The following is a 22,654-nucleotide window of genomic DNA, read 5'->3' as shown; positions in this document are numbered from 1 at the left end:
TGCAGAATGGTTAAACGTAACAAAATCATTTGTTTAGAATCATCGGACATTTTATTTCTTGTGCAAGAGTCAATCATTCCCAGATAAAATACTATGAACATGCTAGGTAAAAGATGTAAAGCTTCATTTACGCCACAACATGGTACAATAAGAATCTCCGGCGCGGTAGACTATCGTACCATAATATTCCAATTCTACAGCATTAGGCTGTCTCGGCATAAATGGACTACCACGTGCTTGCTTATGCAAAATCAAATTTTCCATATGAATCATGCCACATTATCACAAGCTGTTGCTTTATTCGTCGTAAAACAGCCTTTACATAGCAATAAAAAACTTTTGCCCCTTTATTAACCAAAAAGAGTTAGTTATAGTTTGGCAATAATACAGTCTTCCTGGCTGAAATTTGAATATCGGAACCACGGACGTGGAAAATTCTTCGTTTCCTCCCTATTGTCAAACTTTGGTGCAATCATTTCGTTAAGCGCAATCATTCTGTTTGGCTGACACACGCACCTACAACTCCGAATTTTACAATACAGGAAGTGTATCAGGACGGAAAAACGATAAAGGGGAGCACCGGAGAAGGGTATGATTAGATAGAGTGGGAACATGCTATGACAAACCTATCATAACGCCTGTGATGCTATGTGATGCCTGTTTCCTTCGACTCGATCGACGCGTTCGGCTCGAAAAGTGTGCGTTGACCTTTAGCGCAATCATGCTACTCGTACAATTCAATAGAGTTTAAGTCAATAACTACAGGAAGAGTTTCAGGATGGTAGGAATCATATAGCTACAGGAGGAACAGGTCATCAGTGAAAGCATGCTATGACGAACTTATAGCTTGTGACGTCACTGGTGCAGCTACATAGAACTCACCTATCCGTGTTCATGTCCTGCGACAGGGTGTCCTGGTAGGTGCTGAGCACGGACATGGCGTGCAAGTCCGTCATCCGCTCCGGCGTCTTCTCCGCCTGCCCCAAACAATACAGCCAGTCAATCACACTTGCCAGTGATTATGATTAACTTTAACACTTATTTTTATAAGAATAGCATTTGCTGCATAATAATATTGAATTTTTGCGTCACCAGTTTGAAAAGCCTAATTTTATTTGAATCTTATAGACTTGTCACGGTCACTGTCGACTGAGTCGCCGGGCGACTGATCGACCTACGTAATGTCTCTTAATGTTGGCTGGAAGAAAGCTGGGTCTATAAAACTTAATATAACGTATGAATTTAAGCTTATTTCGTGGTTTAACGACATTTTGTAGTATCCGAAATTAGCAAAAAGACCAAGAAAGCGGGTAGGTATATCGGTAGGTACTGCTCATGATAGCTCGAACTTCATCTCTCGCAGCACTGCAGTCCCGTCGTGAAACTGAGTCGAAATATCGGTTACGGAACACACCAAATTAATCGTAGTTTCCGTTCTTGTCACGTCTCGTCCTTGTCACATTTATAAGTAGCTAAGAAAAGAAACTGTTGAAAATTCGCGACACTAACTATGAAGAACACTTCAAAGGATACAATGAAGTAATCTCACAATCTATTACTGGAAATGTAAACAGTAGGGGTACCTTGTGTATCAATTTACCTGTTTAGTTTACTGCTTATTAGATAAAACCAGTTTTATATTATGTACCTACTAAGGATGCCCGCGACTTCGTCCGCGTGGATTTAGATTTTTTAAATCCCGTGGGAACTGTTTGATTTTCCGGGATAAAAAGTTGCCTATTTCGATTACAGGGACGCAAGCTACTTCGGTACCAAACATACAAATCAGTTAAGTGGATGGGTCTTTAGGAATCCCGCGGGAACTCTTTGATTTTCCGGGATAAAAAGTAGCCTATGTCCGTCCCCGGGATATAAGCTAACCCTGTACCAAATTTCGTCAGAGCGGTTACACTGTTGGGCCGTGAAAAGGTAACAGACAGACAAACACTTTCGCATTTATAATATTAGTATGGAAGTACGGATGGATGGATTAAACTAGCTGACTTATCTCGGCTTAGTACACAGGTGGCCTATATGTACATATTTAATACTAGCTGATGCCCGCAGCTTCGCCCGCGTGGATTGGTCAGATCCCCTGCAGCATCAGGATTGAGGAGTTGGACTCCAAATTTTTTATGAAACAATGTCGCAAAGTTCCTCTACCGATTAAAAAAGAAATGACGCAAATCGGTTCAGAAATCTCGGAGTTTTCGGTGTACATGGGTAGAAAAACACAACTCCCTTTTTGAAAGTCGGTTAAAAAAATAGCCTATGTTACTCCCTGATCAATTCTCTACTTGTCTGTGAAAACCCCGTCAAAATCGGTCCAGCCGTTCCGAAGATTAGCCTTTTCAAACAGACAGACAGACAGACAGACAGACAGACAGACAGACAGACAGACAGACAGACAGACAGACAGACAGACAGACAGACAGACAGACAGACAGACAGACAGACAGACAGACAGACAGACAGACAGACAGACAGACAGACAGACAGACAGACAGACAGACAGACAGACAGACAGACAGACAGACAGACAGACAGACAGACAGACAGACAGACAGACAGACAGACAGACAGACAGACAGACAGACAGACAGACAGACAGACAGACAGACAGACAGACAGACAGACAGACAGACAGACAGACAGACAGACAGACAGACAGACAGACAGACAGACAGACAGACAGACAGACAGACAGACAGACAGACAGACAGACAGACAGACAGACAGACAGACAGACAGACAGACAGACAGACAGACAGACAGACAGACAGACAGACAGACAGACAGACAGACAGACAGACAGACAGACAGACAGACAGACAGACAGACAGACAGACAGACAGACAGACAGACAGACAGACAGACAGACAGACAGACAGACAGACAGACAGACAGACAGACAGACAGACAGACAAAAATTTAAAAAACGTGTGATTCAGTGTTGGTATCGTTCAAATAACCATATGAGCTTAATATGAGGTAGTTATTTCGAAATTACAGACAGACACTCCAATTTTATTTATTAGTATTAGTATAGATGGGCAATAGGTAACTCCGAGAGACACTAGGTAGGTATCTACTGGTGAAAACTTCAGCACTTTATGAGAGTAATGTTTTCAAACAGATAGACGACAGCAGCGGGATGACTTTATATCATCATCATGATCAATCCAGCGCCGTTTCACTACTAAGTGCGGTTCTCCTCTCAGAATACGAAGGGTTGTAGTCAATCCTTAACAATCCTTAGTCATGAGGAATCGACTGGAAAGGAGCCCTTTTTCGGAAGAAACTCAAGTACTGGTATTAGCATTCGGATTTACATATGTTACTTTTTGCGCGGGAAAATTTCGATTGCTTTTATACATGGCATATTATCAAATCTTTGAAAAGAGCAACTGCCGAGTTTCTTGCTGGTTCTTCTCGGTAGGAAAGTCATTCCGAACCAGTGGTAGATGCTTTTGACGATTCAAAAGAACTTGTACACGTCTAATGGAATAAAAATATTTTGAATTTGAATTTGGGATTAGTACCGAGCGAATGCAACATGCTGTGTTTATATTATTTATTGCAGTGTCTATAAGTAACAACGCACAATTTTATACCGACAAGTTACCTAAATTACTCATAAACAGGTTAATTCTTCATGGCATACTTCAAAATTTCCGCACCTAACACGTCTTCGTGTTCTAATAACCCGGTTCCGGCCGATGTCGTACAAAACGTAACACATCACTTCGATAAAACTCCTTGCGATCATCATGTCGCGACGGTGAGTCAAAAAGAACTGTTGTTCCTGCGAAAAAACACAAGACACTACTGTCTGACCTTGCAGTTTCATGTCTCGGTGTATAGGCTGATTCATCTGAATTTGATTACCTCGTCGATCGTAGAAATTACGAGCTACTTCACATTATAAGGACTACCTAACTTATACATATTAGAGCTAGTTCATTAGAGCTATCTTTTTTCTTTCTTTTTCTTTTTTTTCGTCGGGGGAGGAAAAATCCCTACGGACTTCTGCGGGTGTGTCCGACTTGCACGGACAAAATAACCTCCCCATCATGCTAACCTCCTAACTCTCTATCTTCTTCTTTTCTTCTTTTTCTTTCTCTTCCCTTCGCATCATGACAGCCTCATTAGATGAAGCCTTAGGTATAATAAGTTCTTGCCTTTAATGTCTCACATTAGCGCCTAAATTGTCACTTTATTTTTTATCAATTATTGCGACTCCCGATCTAAGGATTGTGGATGAACTCGCGGGAGTTCATTCACGATTTCACGAAAATGCAGAGGGAGCTCTTTGATATTTCGGGATTGATTTTTAGGGATGTCAATCTCCAGGTCGTCAACTATGTAAAAAATTTTGGTCAATCCGTTGCTCTACTGTGGCGCGATTGAAGGACTAAACAACAAACAAACACATCGCATTTATAACATGGGCAATGATGCAATTGAAAAGATAAGGCCTAGGTCATTTAAGACTTATCTTCAATTCTCTGACAGATTATAGTAATTATAGAAAACACATAACTTCTGGCTTTGCTAATTTTAGAATTATGCAAAGGAACTTTAACGTCATCGACAGAGGCATAATGTGAGACAAAGTATCATAATGAAATGGTTAGTCATTGAATCGTCAGGAAGCTTGGAGGAAAGGATATAATATGCTAAACATATTACATTGCACTCCCTCACTAGTTATTATGTATGAGATAAAACAAGTTTACAGTTACATTGTGGGTTGTAAATGATTTCATCTAACAGCTTTAGCATTTCAATATTTTAAACTAGATGCAGACTTTTGAGACATTATGTAAAAAGCGAGGAAGCTCTACATTTGGATGTAATCATCAATTACTTTAAATACATTGTGTATTGTACTCGTAAGTTTAAGTCTTCTTTATTAAAATAAAAAGGCGCACATAAACAGCGTGGATTTGGGGTGCAGCATCTTTTTTTGATAACTGAAACTCGGCTTTAGTTACTTTAACATAAGCCCTATTTACTTACGTAGATATATTTTGAACCTACAACCTACAAGTCAAACAGTCGGTACAAACCTTGAAAATAAGAAGCTGTTACCTAGGCCTAATAGGAATCTATTAATTAGTTACTTAATCACATACTTTTACAATATTTTTTAATTACTGTTTCACTGATCACTTGGCACAACACAAAGACACTTTTGAAAGCCTATTAACTTCCTGCCTTGTTAATATTTACGAATACAAATACATGGTATTACAGGAAACACTTTTCCGATCTATACTTTTGAAGTAAGTAATATTTCTTTGTACATAAGTAAAATGTGAATACTACATAGTGACGCAGCTAAAATTTTCGAAATTCTATTCTTTCTGAAGCAAACATTGTTTTCAAAATATTTTTATTACATAAACGTAACGTGACAGTCGTATGAAAGAAACGGCGGTACTGAAACTACATACTACGAACAGCTAATCGAAATACATTTCGCATGATACATAGTGTCAACAACGCCAAATACGTATAGGTATTTACAGTGGAAAGACCTTTTACCACTTATCTTTATTAGTCAAAAAACACCAATGGGATTGGCATTTCAAGTTAATTAAGTAACGTTTTAGAGCATTTCAGGACTAAAATATTCAATATTGGCATCAGATATAATAATAAGTATTATATTATACAGATCTAAAATCACAATATAGTAAGCAACATAGGCAAGCATGCTCTATCTTAGGCTGCATCAGAACTTGCCAGCAGGTCTGATTGCAGCCAAGCACTTGTTTATAAATTAAAAAAAAGTTCCTTTCCTCAGCAGTCTGTCTAGTCTCTTCATCTCTTATAGTTAAAGTTAAGCGTAATAGCTGTTTTTGTGCCGCTGACAGAACATCCTGTATAATTTATAAAGGCAGACTACAACTATAAGAAGACTGAAGAAAGCTAGCTCCCGGAATTAAACAGTAGAGTGGTTAGAAGGGGATGCCACAACTAATTTATCCACACAATTAATAATATCATTAAACAGAAAAGCAGGTTTTATGTATTTTTTAGATGTTAATAATTTACACTGTTAACTATTTTGTGTTTATACAGTGTTCATTCTAAACCAACAGCAAGAAAGTTGAAAAGCTTATTAAAATTATTAAGAACACAGCATATGAATTAGGAGCATACAAAATTATGAGAACATTACATTAAAGTAAATAGAAAGTTAATTATATTTATATCATGAATTACTTTAAATAATTATGAAATGAACTGTTATGATAACGTCTGCTGAGCATAGATCAAGACTGAAGCATAGATAATTATATAGACCAAGACACACAAAAGACTAATCTCAGTAAGTACTTAAGTTATTTATGTACCAGTAAATAAACATTTTAGCAAATTATCCTCCTCCAATGCAAAGGTATGAGTAATAGGATTTAACTCTTGTATCTTACACACTGCTAAGAAATATGCAAACAATAGGGAAAATATGACATCATTATCCCACTCAATTGGTCAATATTTTTTTTTTACTCGGATATTCAAGTTCAATAACAAATGAAGTTTGTCCTCACTCTCTGTTTTATCTGTACCAAAAATTTAAATAAATAGTTACTTGTTAAAAAAATATTTTTTATATAGAATTTAGAAAAATAGGCTTACTTTGTTTATCAACCTTAAATCAGCCACATTAGGGTGTATTCTCGGAAATGTTCTGTCTATCAACCTGTGAGTGTCCTATTAAAATGGGTAAGCAGAATTTATAATTCTTTTTTTAGTCAGTGTTGGATGAATTGGCACACATTTCCAAGCATACACCCAAGCCAAATAATATATTAAAAAATAAACTGTTGGTCCATCCTTCAGTCTGTCTGTCAGCGGACTGTATCTCATGATTAGAGTAGTAACAGAATATGTATTGCAGTATGTGACCTACACCACTTGTAGCACATACAGTACTGCAATGCACCTTAGAATTTGAGGAGTCTCATTAATGCATGCACAGAATCATCAACTCTTTTATTGTTTGGGCCTCTAACATTACATGGCGACCCTGCCAGTTGGTGTGCCTCCACCATGCACATGCACCGGCTGGGCACCAAAATTTAAAATTAGAATATTGAGAAGAGAGAGATTTTGTAAAGATATAATTATTGATAATTTTTAAATCGTGCACTGTATGGAACCAGTCTATGGAAATACCCAGGACATGACAAATCAACAGAGGGGAGAAAAAAATTGTTATAATAATATGTCACATACTAACAAATAAAATTTTACAGAACTCCTAAAGAAGATCTACAGATGGTGAAAAATGGACAGTACAGCAAGTAGCGTCATGACTTTATGTATGAAAATCGTGGAAAATAATTAAGAAGATAAATATATAAAAACTGTAAAGCGATTTCCAAAGAAAATAGTATATTTTTATGTGCAGACAAATTTTGAAAAGTATACAGTGAGTGTTGTGAAAAAAAAAATGAATGTTTTTTTCAAGTGCCCTGGGAGGTGCAGTATGTGACCCACAACACTTGTAGCGCATATATGTATATTGCAACACACCTTAGAATTAGTGGGGCTCATTAAAGCACACACCAGATAAACAACTCTCTTATTGTTTAGGCCTCCAACATTACAGTATTTTTATTGCTGCTATAACAACAAAAAATAAAAGTTTCAAAACCTTCACTTTTCAATCTCCATCTATGCAGGCTTTGTTATGAGTTATGAAAAGTCAGAAAGTCTTAGAAAATAGAGTAAGTATATAGATATTCAAAAGCCACCCATTAGAAAAAATTACCCTATGATTATAATCTTTAGATAGTTTTGGAAGCAAATAATATACCTACTATGCTTTTCCATCAGCAATACCCTTCAAATAACAATATCTAGATTGGTTTAAAAAAAAAATATCTAAGGAAATGTAAATCAAGCCCAAAAATGGCACCAAGCACAACACCCACTACAAGGACCTGGCCTGGGTGTTGATGAGTCAGTCAATGAGCATGTCAAGACTTTTATTTTGATATAAGTAAGTTTGTGGTTGCCTGGCAGAAATTGCTTCAAACCAATAAGGCTGCCAAATTGTACTATTATTATGAAAGATAGAAATTAATTGATCTATTAAAATAATCATTGCCGAGTGTAGAAATTTGCAGTGCAGATATTGCAAATGATTTTTGCATAGTAATATATTTTATAAGCTCCACAAAACTTCCTTATCTCTTACACCAGTTTTTGTAGTAGAAAATGCTAATGAGCTTTAAGTCCATTATGTCAGTTATGATTATTCAGATTATTATATATAAAATTACGATACTACTTACGACTTCAACCGCTCCATCTCCATCCTGGAATAGCTGTTGGAAGGCGAGATCATTGCGTTGGGCATCAGACAGAAACGACTCCGTTTCCGCCGTGTCTGAAGGTCTATGGAGCAGCTTCACACTCCCAGCGAAGATAGGAGTCGCTATCTTAGGAGTAAACACATTCTCTTCCGGCTTTTCTAACAAAGGTTTCGGGACATCCTCTTCGAGAGAAGGATCTCCGTCAGACATCACATCTAACAGACAAAACTAGCAAATTAACACTGAAACACTGAATGAGAACAAATATTGCACTGTTTCAATTGGTTACAGATACATTCATATTTAGATTTTAGACTTCGAGACGATTCGTCATCAGAGTTCAGACATTCAGACGTTCAACACCATTTCAAGACACTTTCCGCCCGATACTTGTTATGTTAGGTCAGCTAAACTTGGATTATGGAAAACTCAACAAGGCGGAGAATGATGACTAGATTCTCGAAAGTAAAATAATAATTCTTCGTATGTAAATCAGTTTACTTAGAAAATCCAGCACAGAAATCCAATCCAAGTTTTTTTGCCAATTATTTGACAACCTCCCCGAGTGACATTGACAGCTAATTATTAATTATTTTTGACATTGACAGTTTGAATTATTTTTCTGAAGGTTGTTGAACTTGTCCAATAGTCCAAACTCCAATGGTCCAAAATCAAAATGATCCAAAACTATATGGAAACAGGTAGTTACCACTACCACAGTCCAGTTATACTATCCAAAATCTCTTTAAAAAATAATCCATCAACGTTCCGCCGACAATGGGAGCGTCACAAATGAGTGGTTATCTCCTAACTCGTTCTCGGCCCCCCAGTCGAGACTATTAATACAAGTAGATCTAAGCCCCCCCCGGGTTATCTTGGTTGATGGCAACATTATTTGCCACGCCGCTCATGAACTGTCATTGATTTGTTGTCACGTTCAAACTATCAAATCAAGTTCAAGAATTGTGAGAAGAAACATAGGTTGCCGGCGAAAATTAATGTCGAATCCTTTAATAAATTAATGGTTTCATTTATGTGATTACACTTAAATCTACAAAAAAAACGAAGCAAGATGACTGTGGATACGCAGAGCAAGGCGAGGCTGTCGCAGATCGCTTCTGATAAACAACTTACATTTATAAAATTAGCTGTTTTATCAATGGCAGCTATTTTATGTGAGTAAACTATGCTAAATAACTATTATTCATGTATTTCTATAACAGCGAAATAGTATTTAATCATGAAAACATAGTAAAAGCTATGTGTTGTATGTTTTTCGTTTAGATTACGTGGTTATATTGCAGTCGATATGAATGGCGACAAGCATGCTGACAAACCATTTTTATCTATAAATAGAAGATTAAAATGATTGTTTTGGCAGAGAAATAGTAGTTGGACTCAAACAAGCAATTAAACTTATCTAAAATAATGAACAGCTACTATGAACATTTTCATATACTAAGTAATAATTTGAACTCTTACAGCGGTTCCTACTTATAGTCTGTTGGGCGCGGATTTTAATCAGATGTTTTCTGTAGCAGAACATTTTATATGAAGCTATTCACATTTGTCTGAAACAGATGTTGTGTCAAAATGTTCTACTACTGGAACATGAGATTAAAATCCGGACCCGACGGCCGATAAGTGGGAATGAGCTGTTACAGCTGCTTCAATAAGGCTATACAGGCTAGAAAAGATAAGTGTTAGCAAGCATTTATTTTCTTAAGAAAATATCAAGTCATTGTATCCAAGATGCAAGCTATCTTTGTACCAGATAGATGACTTCATCCATGTGTGATTTAAGGTTCTTAAGAATCCATGAAAGAATTTTTTTTAAAACAGCATATGCCCACCCTTGGGACGCAAGCTATCTTTGTACCAAATATTGTCAAAATTGGTAGACAGATAGAAAATGGAAGCTAGCAGACTGACAAACAGACACACTTTCACATTTATAATATCTTAGCAATGGATTGATACTTGAGTAACATGTATCTAGTCCCCTATGACTTGCTTGTATTATATTATGACTGCATTTTGGCACTTAATAATACATACTTACAAAAACATGATGAAAAAATCTTTTCAGCATTTGCAACACGTCTGTTTTCCGTTCTGCGCTTCGAGAGTGTGATACATGAATTTGACCCGTACTTCAACTATAGAACAACACGCTACCTCACAGAGGAAGGGTTTTATAACTTCCACAACTGGTTTGATGATAGAGCATGGTATCCTCTGGGACGTATTATTGGTGGTGAGCATTTCTTAATTTTCTTTTTGGTTAATTAATTACTATTGGAACCTAAACCTACTGTACATAGTTTTATGAAACTTGGGCTTAATACCGTCAAAAGCAAGCAAGAGAGAGGAGATCTTATTGCAACTACATACTGAAATATATATCTAAATACAATATACTGACTAACTTGGGGCTAATGTAAAAGCTGGTAATTTATTTATTATAACATAAAGCATGGTAATTTATTTATCTTCTTTTCCACTTGAAAAATAATATTTCAACTATCTTTATGACCAAATAAATAATTATTATGTAGTCATAAATCTGGTCATGTTTTATTTTTATCACAAGGCCATAAATTGCTTTACAGTGATAAAGTTGTATACTTTTAACCCCCGACCCAAAAAGAGGGGTGTTATAAGTTTGATGTGTGCATCTGTCTGTGGCATTGTAGCTCCCAAACTAATGAACCGATTTTAATTTAGTTTTTTTTTTGTTTGAGGCTTGATCAAGAGTTTTCTTAGCTATAATCCAAGAAAATCGGTTCAGAAGTTTGAAAGTTATCAGCTCTTTTCTAGTTACTGTAACCTTCACTTGTCGGGGGTGTTATAAATTTTTAATTTACGCTTGTTATTTCTAGTATTTACATTCAGTGATAGCCTAGTGGTAAACTCTGCAGTCCCCTATTCAAGGGGCCTGAGATTCGATGATCAATGAGCACACCTAACTTTCCAGAGTTATTTGCATTTTGAGCAATTGAAATATCACTTGTTTAATATTGAAGAAAAATGTTGTGAGGAAACCTGCATACATGAGAGTTCTCCATAATGTTCTCAAAGGTGTATGAAGGCTGCCAACCCACACTTGGCCTGTGTGGCCTAAACCCTTCTCATTCTGAGAGGAGACCTTACCCCCAGCAGGTCAGTGGTGGATTGAGGTGATACTTTTATGTGTTAAAATTTTACCTTTCAGGCACAATATACCCTGGCCTCATGGTTACGTCAGCGACCTTATACAACATAATGCAGTTTCTAAACATCACTATAGACATAAGAAATGTGTGTGTCTTCCTCGCACCATTCTTTTCTTCTCTCACAACTATTGTGACTTACTTACTCACTAAGGAATTGAAGGTGAGGAATTGATATTTAAAAGCCACAATCACACTTCACTTTAATGTTAAAAGGCGAGGGACTTCGTCTGCGATGGCGTTTGCTGGCGCGCGTGCTTGCTTGTTTGGAGTGTTTTTTTTGTTAGGAGTGGCTGGTTTTTGTGTTGGTTGGTGTTTTTTGGTGGTGGAACTGACTGGGAAGCGCTCTAAAGGGGCGCCGCGCGTATGTCGGCGGGCGCCGGCGCAGACGGAGTCCATACTTGTATAAATTCAATAACTTGAAAATATCACAAACTTGACATTGGCTAATCAGAGTAAAGCCAGATTTAAAGAAAAAAAAAAAAAAGGTGAAAGTCTGTATATGTGTTTGTTACTCTTTTATGCAAGCTACTTTTTACTTTTTATTCCGTAAAATCCCACAGGACTTTTTTAAACATAAAATATCCACAGGGGACAAAGTCATGGGCATCATCTAGTAGCTCAAAATTGGTCAGACTGAAATCCCACCATTCAGGTTTTAAATCCCACCGTTCAGGTTTTAAATCCCACCGTTCAGGTTTTAAATCCCACCGTTCAGGTTTTAAATCCCACCGTTCAGGTTTTAAATCCCACCGTTCAGGTTTTAAATCCCACCGTTCAGGTTTTAAATCCCACCGTTCAGGTTTTAAATCCCACCGTTCAGGTTTTAAATCCCACCGTTCAGGTTTTAAATCCCACCATTCAGGTTTTAAATCCCACCGTCCAGGTTTAAAATCCCACCATTCAGCTTGTAAATCCCACCAGTTGCACTATTGTACTAATGGAGAACACCAAAGTGCTTAGACGACATAGATTACAATAGTTTTTATTTCACTTAAATTCTCAATTCTGCCGAAAAGCCGCCAAATAGAACAGCCGTTGTGAGGTCGCCATATTTTATCAAGGTGTTTTAAAGTATCAAGTAGTTAGTGTCATAGATTAAAAGCTCTATTTTTTACCTTCCACATTATGATATAAACTTTTATAGATTCACTAGCCGATGCCCGTGACTTCGCCCGCGTGGATTTAGGTTTTCAAAATCCCGTGGGAACCCTTTGATTTTCCGGGATAAAAGTAGCCTATGTGCTAATCCAGGATATTATCTATCTCAATTCCAGTAGTTTTTGCGTGAATGGGTAACAAACATACACACACACATACACACAAACTTTCGCATTTATAATATTAGTGTGATAGATAGATAAATAGAACACTTTATTGCACACAAAAACACATGTAAAGGATCACAACACAGAAAGAAGAAAACAGAAAAAACAATTGTGTGCAAAGGCGGCCTTATTGCTTGGAGCAATCTATACCAGGCAACCTTTGCTGATGTGATTTTCAAAAACGGAATCTGAGTGTATTTAGTTTAAAAGTTACAGTCAGTATTTTATTCCAGGACGAAGGCGCAGGCCTAGTTGCGGCGGCCATGATTGCCATAGTTCCTGGCTACATAAGTCGTTCTGTAGCCGGCAGCTATGACAATGAAGGGATCGCTATATTCTGCATGCTACTGACTTACTACTTCTGGATCAAAGCTGTCAACACTGGGACCATTCTGTGGGCCACTATGACTGCTTTGGCTTACTTCTACATGGTAAGTGAATGATGAAACTATATCTAGTAGTTTGCTAAGCGAGTTAAGAAAAAAGTAGAAGATGGGAGATAAAAAAGGAAAAGTGACAGTAAAGTGATAATGAAATGAAGGCAAAGTGAAAGAGAAGCAAATTAAAAATTGGCAGTCAGTGGGGGGTGCCCACAGGAAAAGTTGAAACTATGAAATAAGTGGTTTGTTATGGATTTTCAAATAATGTAATATCATAGATGAAAATTTCATAAATTGTAAATTAAAACCATTAATATTAGTTTAGTTTTTACATCTATTCACATTAGCATGTTGGTGATGCGACCTTTTTGTACCCTGCCTAAAAAATGTTTTCAAAAATATTTCCACAGTAACTTGATTGACTAATATTTTGTGTACTTTTAAGTATACCAATCATTGTGTACCTATTATACTATAATTCTTAGTCAATCATAGATCAATAAGATGAGAGTTTCACCAAGCAAGTTGTATGTTTGGCTTGCTTGTTTTGCACTTTCATACAAGAGAATATTGAGTTCATTAGTATAGTTCCAGATATAAAGTTGAATTCTGAAATGTAGTATATCCCCGCTGTTTAAAAGATTGTCAGTTTTTTTGTTTGTATGTGTATTATGCTGACTGGACTGATTTTAATGAAACTTTTGTAGTTAGAAAGTATTTAAACAGTCTCAGTTCTTACATACAAACACACATACAAACGTTGCAGAGGCGATGCTTTCATAGGGTGCTTGCATAAAAATGCAGGAATCTGCTACCAACTGGTTGATGCAGGTTGGTACGGCTTGCTGTGGGTAATATACCTATTAGAATATAAGGGAATATAGAAAGAGACAGGCTCTTTATGTGAGATCTCATAAGATAATATGCGGCTATTTTACCCGCACCAATCTTTCGGTACCAGAAACCTGGTTCTTTATGCAAGCACTAATAAATTGCAATTAAACGGCAAAGTATAGTTCATCATATCTATTTCTTATTTCATGTCACATATATGATATTATGTCAAAACTACCACCAATCTACCATTTGAGAAATATCATTTGAAACTTTCTGATCTTGTAACCATACTTGGCCTATGTCAAAGTCAAGTCGAAGTCAAAATCATTTATTCAAAGTAGGTACAATTGTACTCCTTTTGATGGTCGAAATTGTTAAACTTGTACGATATAGTGGTGATAATTAATTAAGTTACTTAAAACTGAAGCTGTCGATTATGAAAACCCTTCACATTCTAAGAGGAGAGGAGAAAACCTGTTCTCAGTAGTGGGCTGGCGATAGATTGAGATGACGATGATCTTAAACACAAGTGTTTTCTACCAGGTATCATCGTGGGGTGGTTACGTGTTCCTCATCAACCTGATCCCCCTGCACGTGCTAGCCCTGATGCTGCTGGGTCGCTTCTCGGCGCGCGTGTACGTGGCCTACAGCACGCTGTACTGCGTGGGCACCATTCTGTCCATGCAGATCTCCTTCGTGGGCTTCCAGCCCGTGCAGAGCTCCGAGCATATGCTGGTGAGTGACAGCTATTCCACTTCGGATGTCGCATCAACTTGATCGCCCTGCACGTGCTAGCACTGTCATATTTTTGACGTGACAACGTCTTATAATTCGATAGAGCTGGCTGCACGCACGAAAAACATGACTCATGCGGCGTTACCTCGCTCTGAGGTATCGCCGCATGAGTCGTTCCATGTAAGGCTTGAAGTGCAAGCGAGAGCGCGGAACGAGTGACAAAGAAGACAAAGAAGGCCTTTGTTGTCGCGTTCAACTATCGTCAGTAAACCGACTTTACAGACAACCAATTTTTTTGCAAATTATATCAATTCGCGTTATAATAAGACTTTCTTTCTTCTAGGCAAGTGCGCTTGGACTTGCCAACTTATATTATTTGATTGCAGCCAGCATTAGTCTATAAGTTAAAAAATATAACGATCGCTAATAGCTCGTTCAGACAGGCTGCGTAATCGTTGCGTAAGCTTAGACGTAGCGCGTACCATTTCGTTGTAATGTATGGAGCTGTATGAAACATGGCTCACCGCTTGCGTAAAGCGTGGACGTATGCGTAACCCGATGTGTTAGGGGTACGCACGTGTCACGTGTACGCAATTGGTGTGAATCGGCCTTAAACAAGTGTAACATATAAATGAAAGAAGTTTCACTTCATTCACATACGCATACATAACAGATACACGATTTATTTTTATTTTTTAGGCTCTGGGTACATTCGGCCTGTGTCAACTGTATGCTTTCGCACAGTACTTACGTTACCACCTCTCTCCAGCGAACTTCGAGCTGTTATTCAAGGCACTTTTGACGACCTTGCTGGTAACACTCGGAACTGCTATCGTCATACTTACTGTGACTGGTAAGAATCACCCCATTTTCATGGAAAATTATTTTAGTTATTGGTAATAATTTTATTGTAATTATTTCCTGTAATGTACAAAATTCTTGTTTATTTTTCAGGTAAAATTTCACCTTGGACTGGTCGCTTCTATTCGTTATTGGACCCGTCGTACGCCAAAAATCATATTCCTATTATTGGTGTGTACTAAAATATATTATTTTTCTTCTAAACTACCTATAATAGGGCAAATTAAACTGTGGGGTCAATATTATGCCAAAAAAGTTTGTATTTACAATTTTTGATCATTTTATACATAACTGTTGTAGTGATCGAAATCTCTAACTTCTTGAGACAATTTGAACTGCTCATTTTTTTAAACATTGTGTTTCACAAATCTTATGCTATCTACTTTCTCCATAATACGTATCTTATTCATCTACTTCGTATATTTATTCATACGCAGACATGTATGCATTAATGGGACCCTTGAAACCCAAAACTTTGCCAGTCACATTTGCTGGCAATATGACACTAGCAAGGCCCGTCTTTAACAGATGCATCAAGAAAGATCGTAATATGTTCGACATGTACCTAGGCGGTCCCATAATGAATTGGCCTAGCTATGAAATAGTCAACAAAATGAGATGAAACCAATTTTATTTTTCTATGTAATCTCCACTAATATAAACACACTTTTGACTTCTGAGAACTAACATCTCTAAACCTTCATAAAAGTGACTTCAATCTTTGTCTTCAAAATGACTAAAGGCGGCCGCCTGCAATTCTTCATCGTTTGAAAATTTCCTTCCTCTTAAGCCCCGCTTTAAATTTGGGAACAAATAATAGTCTGACGGGGCCAGGCCTGGACTATACGGTGGATGTTCCAGTTCCGTGAACCCGCATTCACAAACTGCAGCCTTCGGAACACCGGCAGTGTGAACGGGTGCGTTTTCGTGGAGCAACAGGACGCTTTAAGACAACTTGCCTCTGCGCTTCTCCTTAATCGTGTCTCGCAGTTTATATAGTAATGAAGCATAATATTCGCCGTTTACGATTGTATTACGTTTTTTAAATTCTACCATCAAAATCCCTTGAGAATCCCAATAGATTGTACACAAGACATTTTTGGTGGATTTTTGCACCTTTGCCTTTCTAGATGGCTTTTCACCCTTGTAACACCATTCCATTGACTCGCGCTTGCTTTCTGGATCATGATATAAGACCATAGTTTCATCACCAGTAACTAGCCGCTCGATTACATTCTTTGTGTTTTCGTCCCAAAGACCTAAAAACTCGGTTGCACAGCGCACTCGCTCTTGTCTTTGGACAGCTGAAAGAAGTTTCGGAACTCATCTTGCACTAACTTTTTTCATACGAAGATGGTCATGGATTGCACGATGGATGGTACTTTTAGAGAGCCTAAGTCTAGCTGCAATTACTCTAATCTTCAAACGGCGGTTACTTAAAACCTCCTCTTCGATTACAGCAATAGTTTCAGGAGAGAACACTTTCACCGGTCGACCGCCATGGCCGAAGCCTTCGACCGTTTCTCTCCCGAAGCGAAACTCTTTCACCCAGTTTCTTACTGTGCTATACGAGGGGAAAGACTCCTTGTACTCATCATCTAATCGTTCTTTTATTTGGGCGGGAGATAAGCCTTCATTAAACAGAAACTTGTAACGCTTCGATATTCGGTTCTCGACATTTCCAAAAAACCCGCGAATCTTGATGTTCAAACCACTGCTGAGCTGAGACTACGCTTTTCATGTCGATGCATGTTAGTATATAAAGTAACACGATAAACGTACTGTCCGATATAACATAACATGTATCGATATGTTGCTTAGAACTATATCAGGCCAATTCATTTTGGGACCGCCCACGTATGACGTTTTATCGTGTGGCTGTTTCCACAGCATCGGTGTCGGAGCACCAGCCTACATCGTGGTCGTCGTTCTACTTCGACCTGCAAGTGCTGGTCTTCCTGTTCCCCGCCGGCCTCTACTTCTGCTTCGCGAAGCTCACCGACGCCAACATCTTCATCATCCTTTACGGCGTGCTCAGCATTTACTTTGCGGTGAGATCTCTTACTCCACAGCGTCAGTATCGGGGCACATCATTTGATTTTGTGTTATATGTAGGTAGATAGAAAACTTGTTGACGCGGTTGCACCCGCGCGATGCATGAGTCAGTGGGAATACAGCTTGTAACGGTATAACTGTGTTTCTATTCAACGCCTCCCAAAAAGCCTAGAAATAACATTTTGTTACAATAATTATAGTCCCAGAATAAAGAAAAGTATCCACATAATTAAGGATTACTGTGATTCTTGTTTTATTTTTGAAATTTCGGATGTGTAGATGACTCTGTATGTGAACAAGGAGGACTTCGGCAAATGACAATGTTTACGAAGTTCTCAAGCACTAAGGGATGTTTCTGTAATACACCCTGAGTGTTGTGTATTAAATAAAGGTGGCTTATACCCCTTAGGGGTCGGATTTTCAAAAATCCTTTCTTAGCAGATGTCTAATTATCTACATTATGCATGCTATATTGCAGCCCGATCCATCCAGTAGTTTGTGCTGAGTGTTGAAACTTAACTCTAAGCAAAGTCAAAGTGTGCTCTACAGATTTCAACATGAAATTATGATGACAAAGCGAAGCTAGAGTGTGTAGAGCAGATGTTGAGATCACTCCGTCCACTCCGCACAATGATTCTAACACTTTGATCGCTGATTCCTATACCACGACAGCCCCTAAAAACTATTTGGGGGTATATTCACATTTACTATTCTTCACTGCCAGGGTGTGATGGTGCGTCTGATGCTGGTGTTGGCCCCTGTGATGTGCATTGTGTCTGGAGTCGCCGCGTCGAGCTTGCTCAGTCTCCACGTCAAAGACATCGAGCCTAAAGTCGAGAAGCACGACAAGAAGAAGAAGCATGAAAATAACCTTGTCTTTAGATCTGAGGTGAGGAATTTTGATGCTATTGTTGTAAGTTTATTTAATCAGATTTCATTAGATGAAAATGTTGATTTAAATTCACGGTTTTCAGATTTATTCCTTTATTTGTGCTATAAGACCTACCTACCTGCTAAATTTCATGATTCTAGGTCAACGGGAAGTACCCTATAGATTTTCTTGACAGACAGACATTCAGACAGACAGACAACCAAGTGATCCTATAAGGGTTCCACTTTTCCTTTTGAGGTACGGAACCCTAAAAATCACCATTGCTAGTGTCCCTAACGTTCATATTTCTATTTCCAGGTGGGAGCGCTATTCGTCTGCGTGCTAGGCTGCTTGCTAGTCTCATACGTGTTCCACTGCACGTGGGTGACGTCAGAGGCGTACTCCTCGCCCTCCATAGTGCTGTCGGCGCGCGCTCACGACGGCGCGCGCATCATCTTCGACGACTTCCGCGAGGCCTACACCTGGCTCAAGATGAACACTCCCGAGGTATGTAGCTTTAACTTTATCTTGCCCATCTATTTAGGCCGCCTGTCCAAACGAATGGTGAGGAGTGGACGTGCAACTCTGCTCCGTTTTATTGGACAAATACAAAGCCTTTATAGCTGATTTACAATTTACAAACAAAATTAGTATAGAATGTATGCACATCTGTCCAGCAGTCCCAAATTAGTGTGCCCCCCTCCAACCTCTTCCACTCCCACCTAATCTCTCGCAGTTCTTATCCACAGTGACCCTGGAATCTTTCTTATATTATCAGACCACATTTCAGTTGTCTTCCTTTTGGTGTTATATCATAGAAGTAAAGTAGTTTGTCCTAGTTTACAGCTCACTGTAACGTAATGGACTATTACCGGTTGATGATGATTAGCCCTTTTCCATCTAAAATTAAACACACAGATCTATCAGAAAGCGTGCGCGGAAACCTTGTAAAAAAGTACGCATCCAAAGGAAAAGATCCAAACTCTCGCCTTTTTTAGAAGTGTTTTTTTTCTTTCAGAATTCAAAAGTGATGTCCTGGTGGGATTACGGGTATCAGATAACGGCAATGGCGAATAGAACAGTGATAGTGGATAATAATACTTGGAACAACACGCACATATCTCGAGTGGGACAGGCCATGGCATCTAGTGAGGAGCACGCTTATGAGATCATGAGGGAGCTGGACGTGGACTATGTGCTGGTGATATTTGGCGGGCTCGTTGGATACTCTTCTGATGGTAAGTTTTGTAAATAGTAAAATTATTTTCACACACTCACTTTATTTTGTCCTAAATAAACCTATTTTTTACAAAATAATAACCTTATTTTGTACAAAATGAGCTCATTCTGTAGAAAATGAAGCTATTTATTATTAAAAAAAGTCTGTTTTGTAAAATAGATTTTATTTTATACTAAGCCAACTCATTTTGCAGAAATAAAATACATTTATAAAAAAAATTAATGGTATTTTGTGGAATATGAGCTATATTTTTTGTATTATATAAATTTGAAAAATTGGAATTGAAACGAATTTGATAAAAAATAAGCTCATTTTGTAGAAAACGAACGCATTCTGTACAAAACGAACTCATTTTGTGTGAAACATAGTCATTCTGTAAATAAAGGTTCTCTGTTTTGTAAAAAATGAATAGATTTTTTTACAAAAATTAATATATTTTTACAAAAATGAATGGTACCTAAAGCCACGGTAGTTGAACTAGTAAGTATTCCCACAGACATCAACAAGTTCTTATGGATGGTGCGTATTGGCGGCAGCACGGATCGCGGCGCGCACATCAAGGAAGCAGACTACTACACCGGCTCGGGCGAGTTCAGGGTAGACGCGCACGGCTCGCCCACGCTGCTCAACTGCCTCATGTACAAGATGAGCTACTACAAGTTCGGCCTCGTCTACACTGAGGGAGGTGTGTATATGTGACTATACCCACAGACATCAAGGAAGCAGACTACTACACCGGCTCGGGCGAGTTCAGGGTTGACGCGCACGGCTCGCCCACGCTGCTCAACTGCCTCATGTACAAGATGAGCTACTACAAGTTCGGCCTCGTCTACACTGAGGGAGGTGTGTATATGTCTCTATACCCACAGACATCAAGGAAGCAGACTACTACACCGGCTCGGGCGAGTTCAGGGTGGACGCGCACGGCTCGCCCACGCTGCTCAACTGCCTCATGTACAAGATGAGCTACTACAAGTTCGGCCTCGTCTACACTGAGGGAGGTGTGTATATGTCACTATACCCACAGACATCAAGGAAGCGGACTACTACACCGGCTCGGGCGAGTTCAGGGTGGACGCGCACGGCTCGCCCACGCTGCTCAACTGCCTCATGTACAAGATGAGCTACTACACGTTCCAAGGCTTGGCCGTCTAACTCACACTCGGCCAGAAAACGCTAACTTCCCGTTCTCGTGCAGTAATGTACTATTACAATTTTAAGTGAGGTAGTTATATTAAAAATATTTTTTATTCAGGTCGACCACCAGGCTACGACCGCGTCCGCGGCGCAGAGATCGGCAACAAAGACTTCAACCTCGACGTGCTAGAAGAGGCGTACACCACGGAGCATTGGCTCGTGCGCATCTACAAGGTCAAGCCTTTGCCCAACCGGGGCCTTTGAGTGGAACCCCCCAAACCGACCAGAGAAAAAAGTGATAGTGCTCCCGAAACTTTTGAACTAGTGATGTATGATAGAAACAAGAAGATGAAGAGTTTCAGTGCTAGAATACAATTTTAGTGATTCATTGTAAATTAAACTTACTAGTAAGTTCTCAAAATATGCACTCTTCAAGTTATTTCAGTTTTCAAAAACCAATTTCTATATAGAGTACCTGTATTGGCCATATTGGAACTTTGAAAAATAAGAAAAAGCGAATTTTTTTTCTAAATAATAATATTTAATTGGAAATAATTAAAATTGGTTGTTTTTGAACAATGTAATCAATTGAAATAATTGACTATTATTTTGTCTCAAAGTGATTTTGATTTTTACCCTAATGAAATTGTTTGGTTTGGTTTTGAAACTAACCCAAAAAAATTGATGGTATTTATAATAAAAATGGTGTCTTATTGTAAATCCCATCAAAGATCCCACACTGTATTATTTTCGCAAAAATCAAGAATTATTTTATCCTATCAAAGTTACAGTCACAAAAAACTACTTTTTTTTTTTTAATTCCCTGCCACACTAGCTCACATCCACCTCATACAAGCTTTAGTATATTTTATTCTCATGAAACTTTCGAAAATTCTCTTGATTTTTCATATCGAAACTCGTACAATGGGTGCACTATAGTTAATTTAAACAGTGTCTACATTTTTCTAAACAAGTTGCCGTTTTAATCTCAGATCCTGGTGCTAATGCAGTTTAATTATAACTAAATAATTGTCTGGTCTGAAAGAACTAATCCAGTTATATGCATTTACAAAGATATATGAAGTCGCTGTAATGTATGTAAATGAAGAATAATTAATCATTATCATGTATGAGTGATTGTGTACAAATTACCCAATGGTGCTAATTTGGTTGTACATATATGAACTTACACACATTCAAATGTCTGAATTTTCTGAAATTTAATTGACATAGTCCTATTAATTGAATCCAATCTATAATGCATACTTTGACTTAGCTTAGAACCCTTTTTGGCCCTGCTCGGACTTAAGACAGTGTTAAAACGAGACAGCGTTATACAGCTGGCATAAATCTGTCTCGTTTTAACTGAAATTTAAGTCTAAGCCAAGTCAAAGTGCACTCTAAGATTTCAAGTATAGAGTTAGAACAAACTTTTTGATTGACATAAACCTTTTACTGTTCCTTAAGTCGAGCAAAGTCAAAGTATGCTCTTTAGATTTTATCCTTTAACAGGGCTCTCTCCGTCACTCGTTTCATACAATCGTAGTTCCAATTTCATTTGAATATTAAGCAACCAAAGTCCATGAAATTTTGCAGACATATTCTAGAAACTAATATCTGTGTCTGTGGTGTTTTAGATTTTTCTAAAAATATGTAGTTTTA

General features: G+C 38.2%; 2 protein-coding genes across 11 annotated transcripts in view; one reads left to right on the top strand and one right to left on the bottom strand.

The window, feature by feature from the left end:
• Window positions 1-8,894, bottom strand: part of LOC123864366 (anoctamin-1-like) — a 34,272-nt gene extending 25,378 nt beyond the window's left edge. For 4 of the 9 annotated variants that reach the window (XM_045904744.1, XM_045904746.1, XM_045904747.1 and 1 more), the window contains exons 1-2: window positions 8,316-8,894; window positions 883-977 (exon numbers count right to left, since the gene is read on the bottom strand). In XM_045904744.1, the coding sequence (XP_045760700.1) occupies window positions 883-977; window positions 8,316-8,546 (326 nt within the window). In that variant the 5' untranslated portion in view covers window positions 8,547-8,894. Of the gene's footprint in view, window positions 1-882; window positions 978-3,664; window positions 3,900-5,072; window positions 5,092-8,315 lie in introns of those variants that run through there. The other 5 variants (XM_045904749.1, XM_045904745.1, XM_045904750.1 and 2 more) reach the window with 5 other exon arrangements.
• A 352-nt stretch (window positions 8,895-9,246) lies between these two features.
• LOC123864372 (dolichyl-diphosphooligosaccharide--protein glycosyltransferase subunit STT3A) lies at window positions 9,247-22,103 on the top strand. 2 transcript variants are annotated; one of them, XM_045904761.1, is made up of 14 exons: window positions 9,247-9,511; window positions 10,426-10,593; window positions 11,551-11,711; window positions 13,110-13,307; window positions 14,637-14,828; window positions 15,528-15,681; window positions 15,783-15,860; window positions 17,580-17,740; window positions 18,469-18,633; window positions 18,934-19,122; window positions 19,634-19,853; window positions 20,352-20,410; window positions 20,569-20,856; window positions 21,111-22,103. In XM_045904761.1, exons 1-13 carry the CDS (start codon window positions 9,409-9,411, stop codon window positions 20,818-20,820), a joined length of 2,100 nt encoding a protein of 699 aa, XP_045760717.1. In that variant the 5' UTR covers window positions 9,247-9,408; the 3' UTR covers window positions 20,821-20,856; window positions 21,111-22,103. The 2 variants fall into 2 exon arrangements, with proteins under 2 accessions (XP_045760717.1, XP_045760718.1); XM_045904762.1 differs by lacking the exon at window positions 20,569-20,856 and having other exon boundaries at window positions 9,248-9,511; window positions 20,352-20,540.
• Window positions 22,104-22,654: the final 551 nt, after the last annotated feature.

This window comes from Maniola jurtina, chromosome 4 (genome assembly GCF_905333055.1).
Source record: "Maniola jurtina chromosome 4, ilManJurt1.1, whole genome shotgun sequence".
Taxonomy (NCBI): Eukaryota; Metazoa; Arthropoda; class Insecta; order Lepidoptera; family Nymphalidae; genus Maniola; species Maniola jurtina.
The sequence above is the reverse complement of the archived record's forward strand: the minus strand, read 5'-3'. Positions and strand labels throughout refer to the sequence as shown.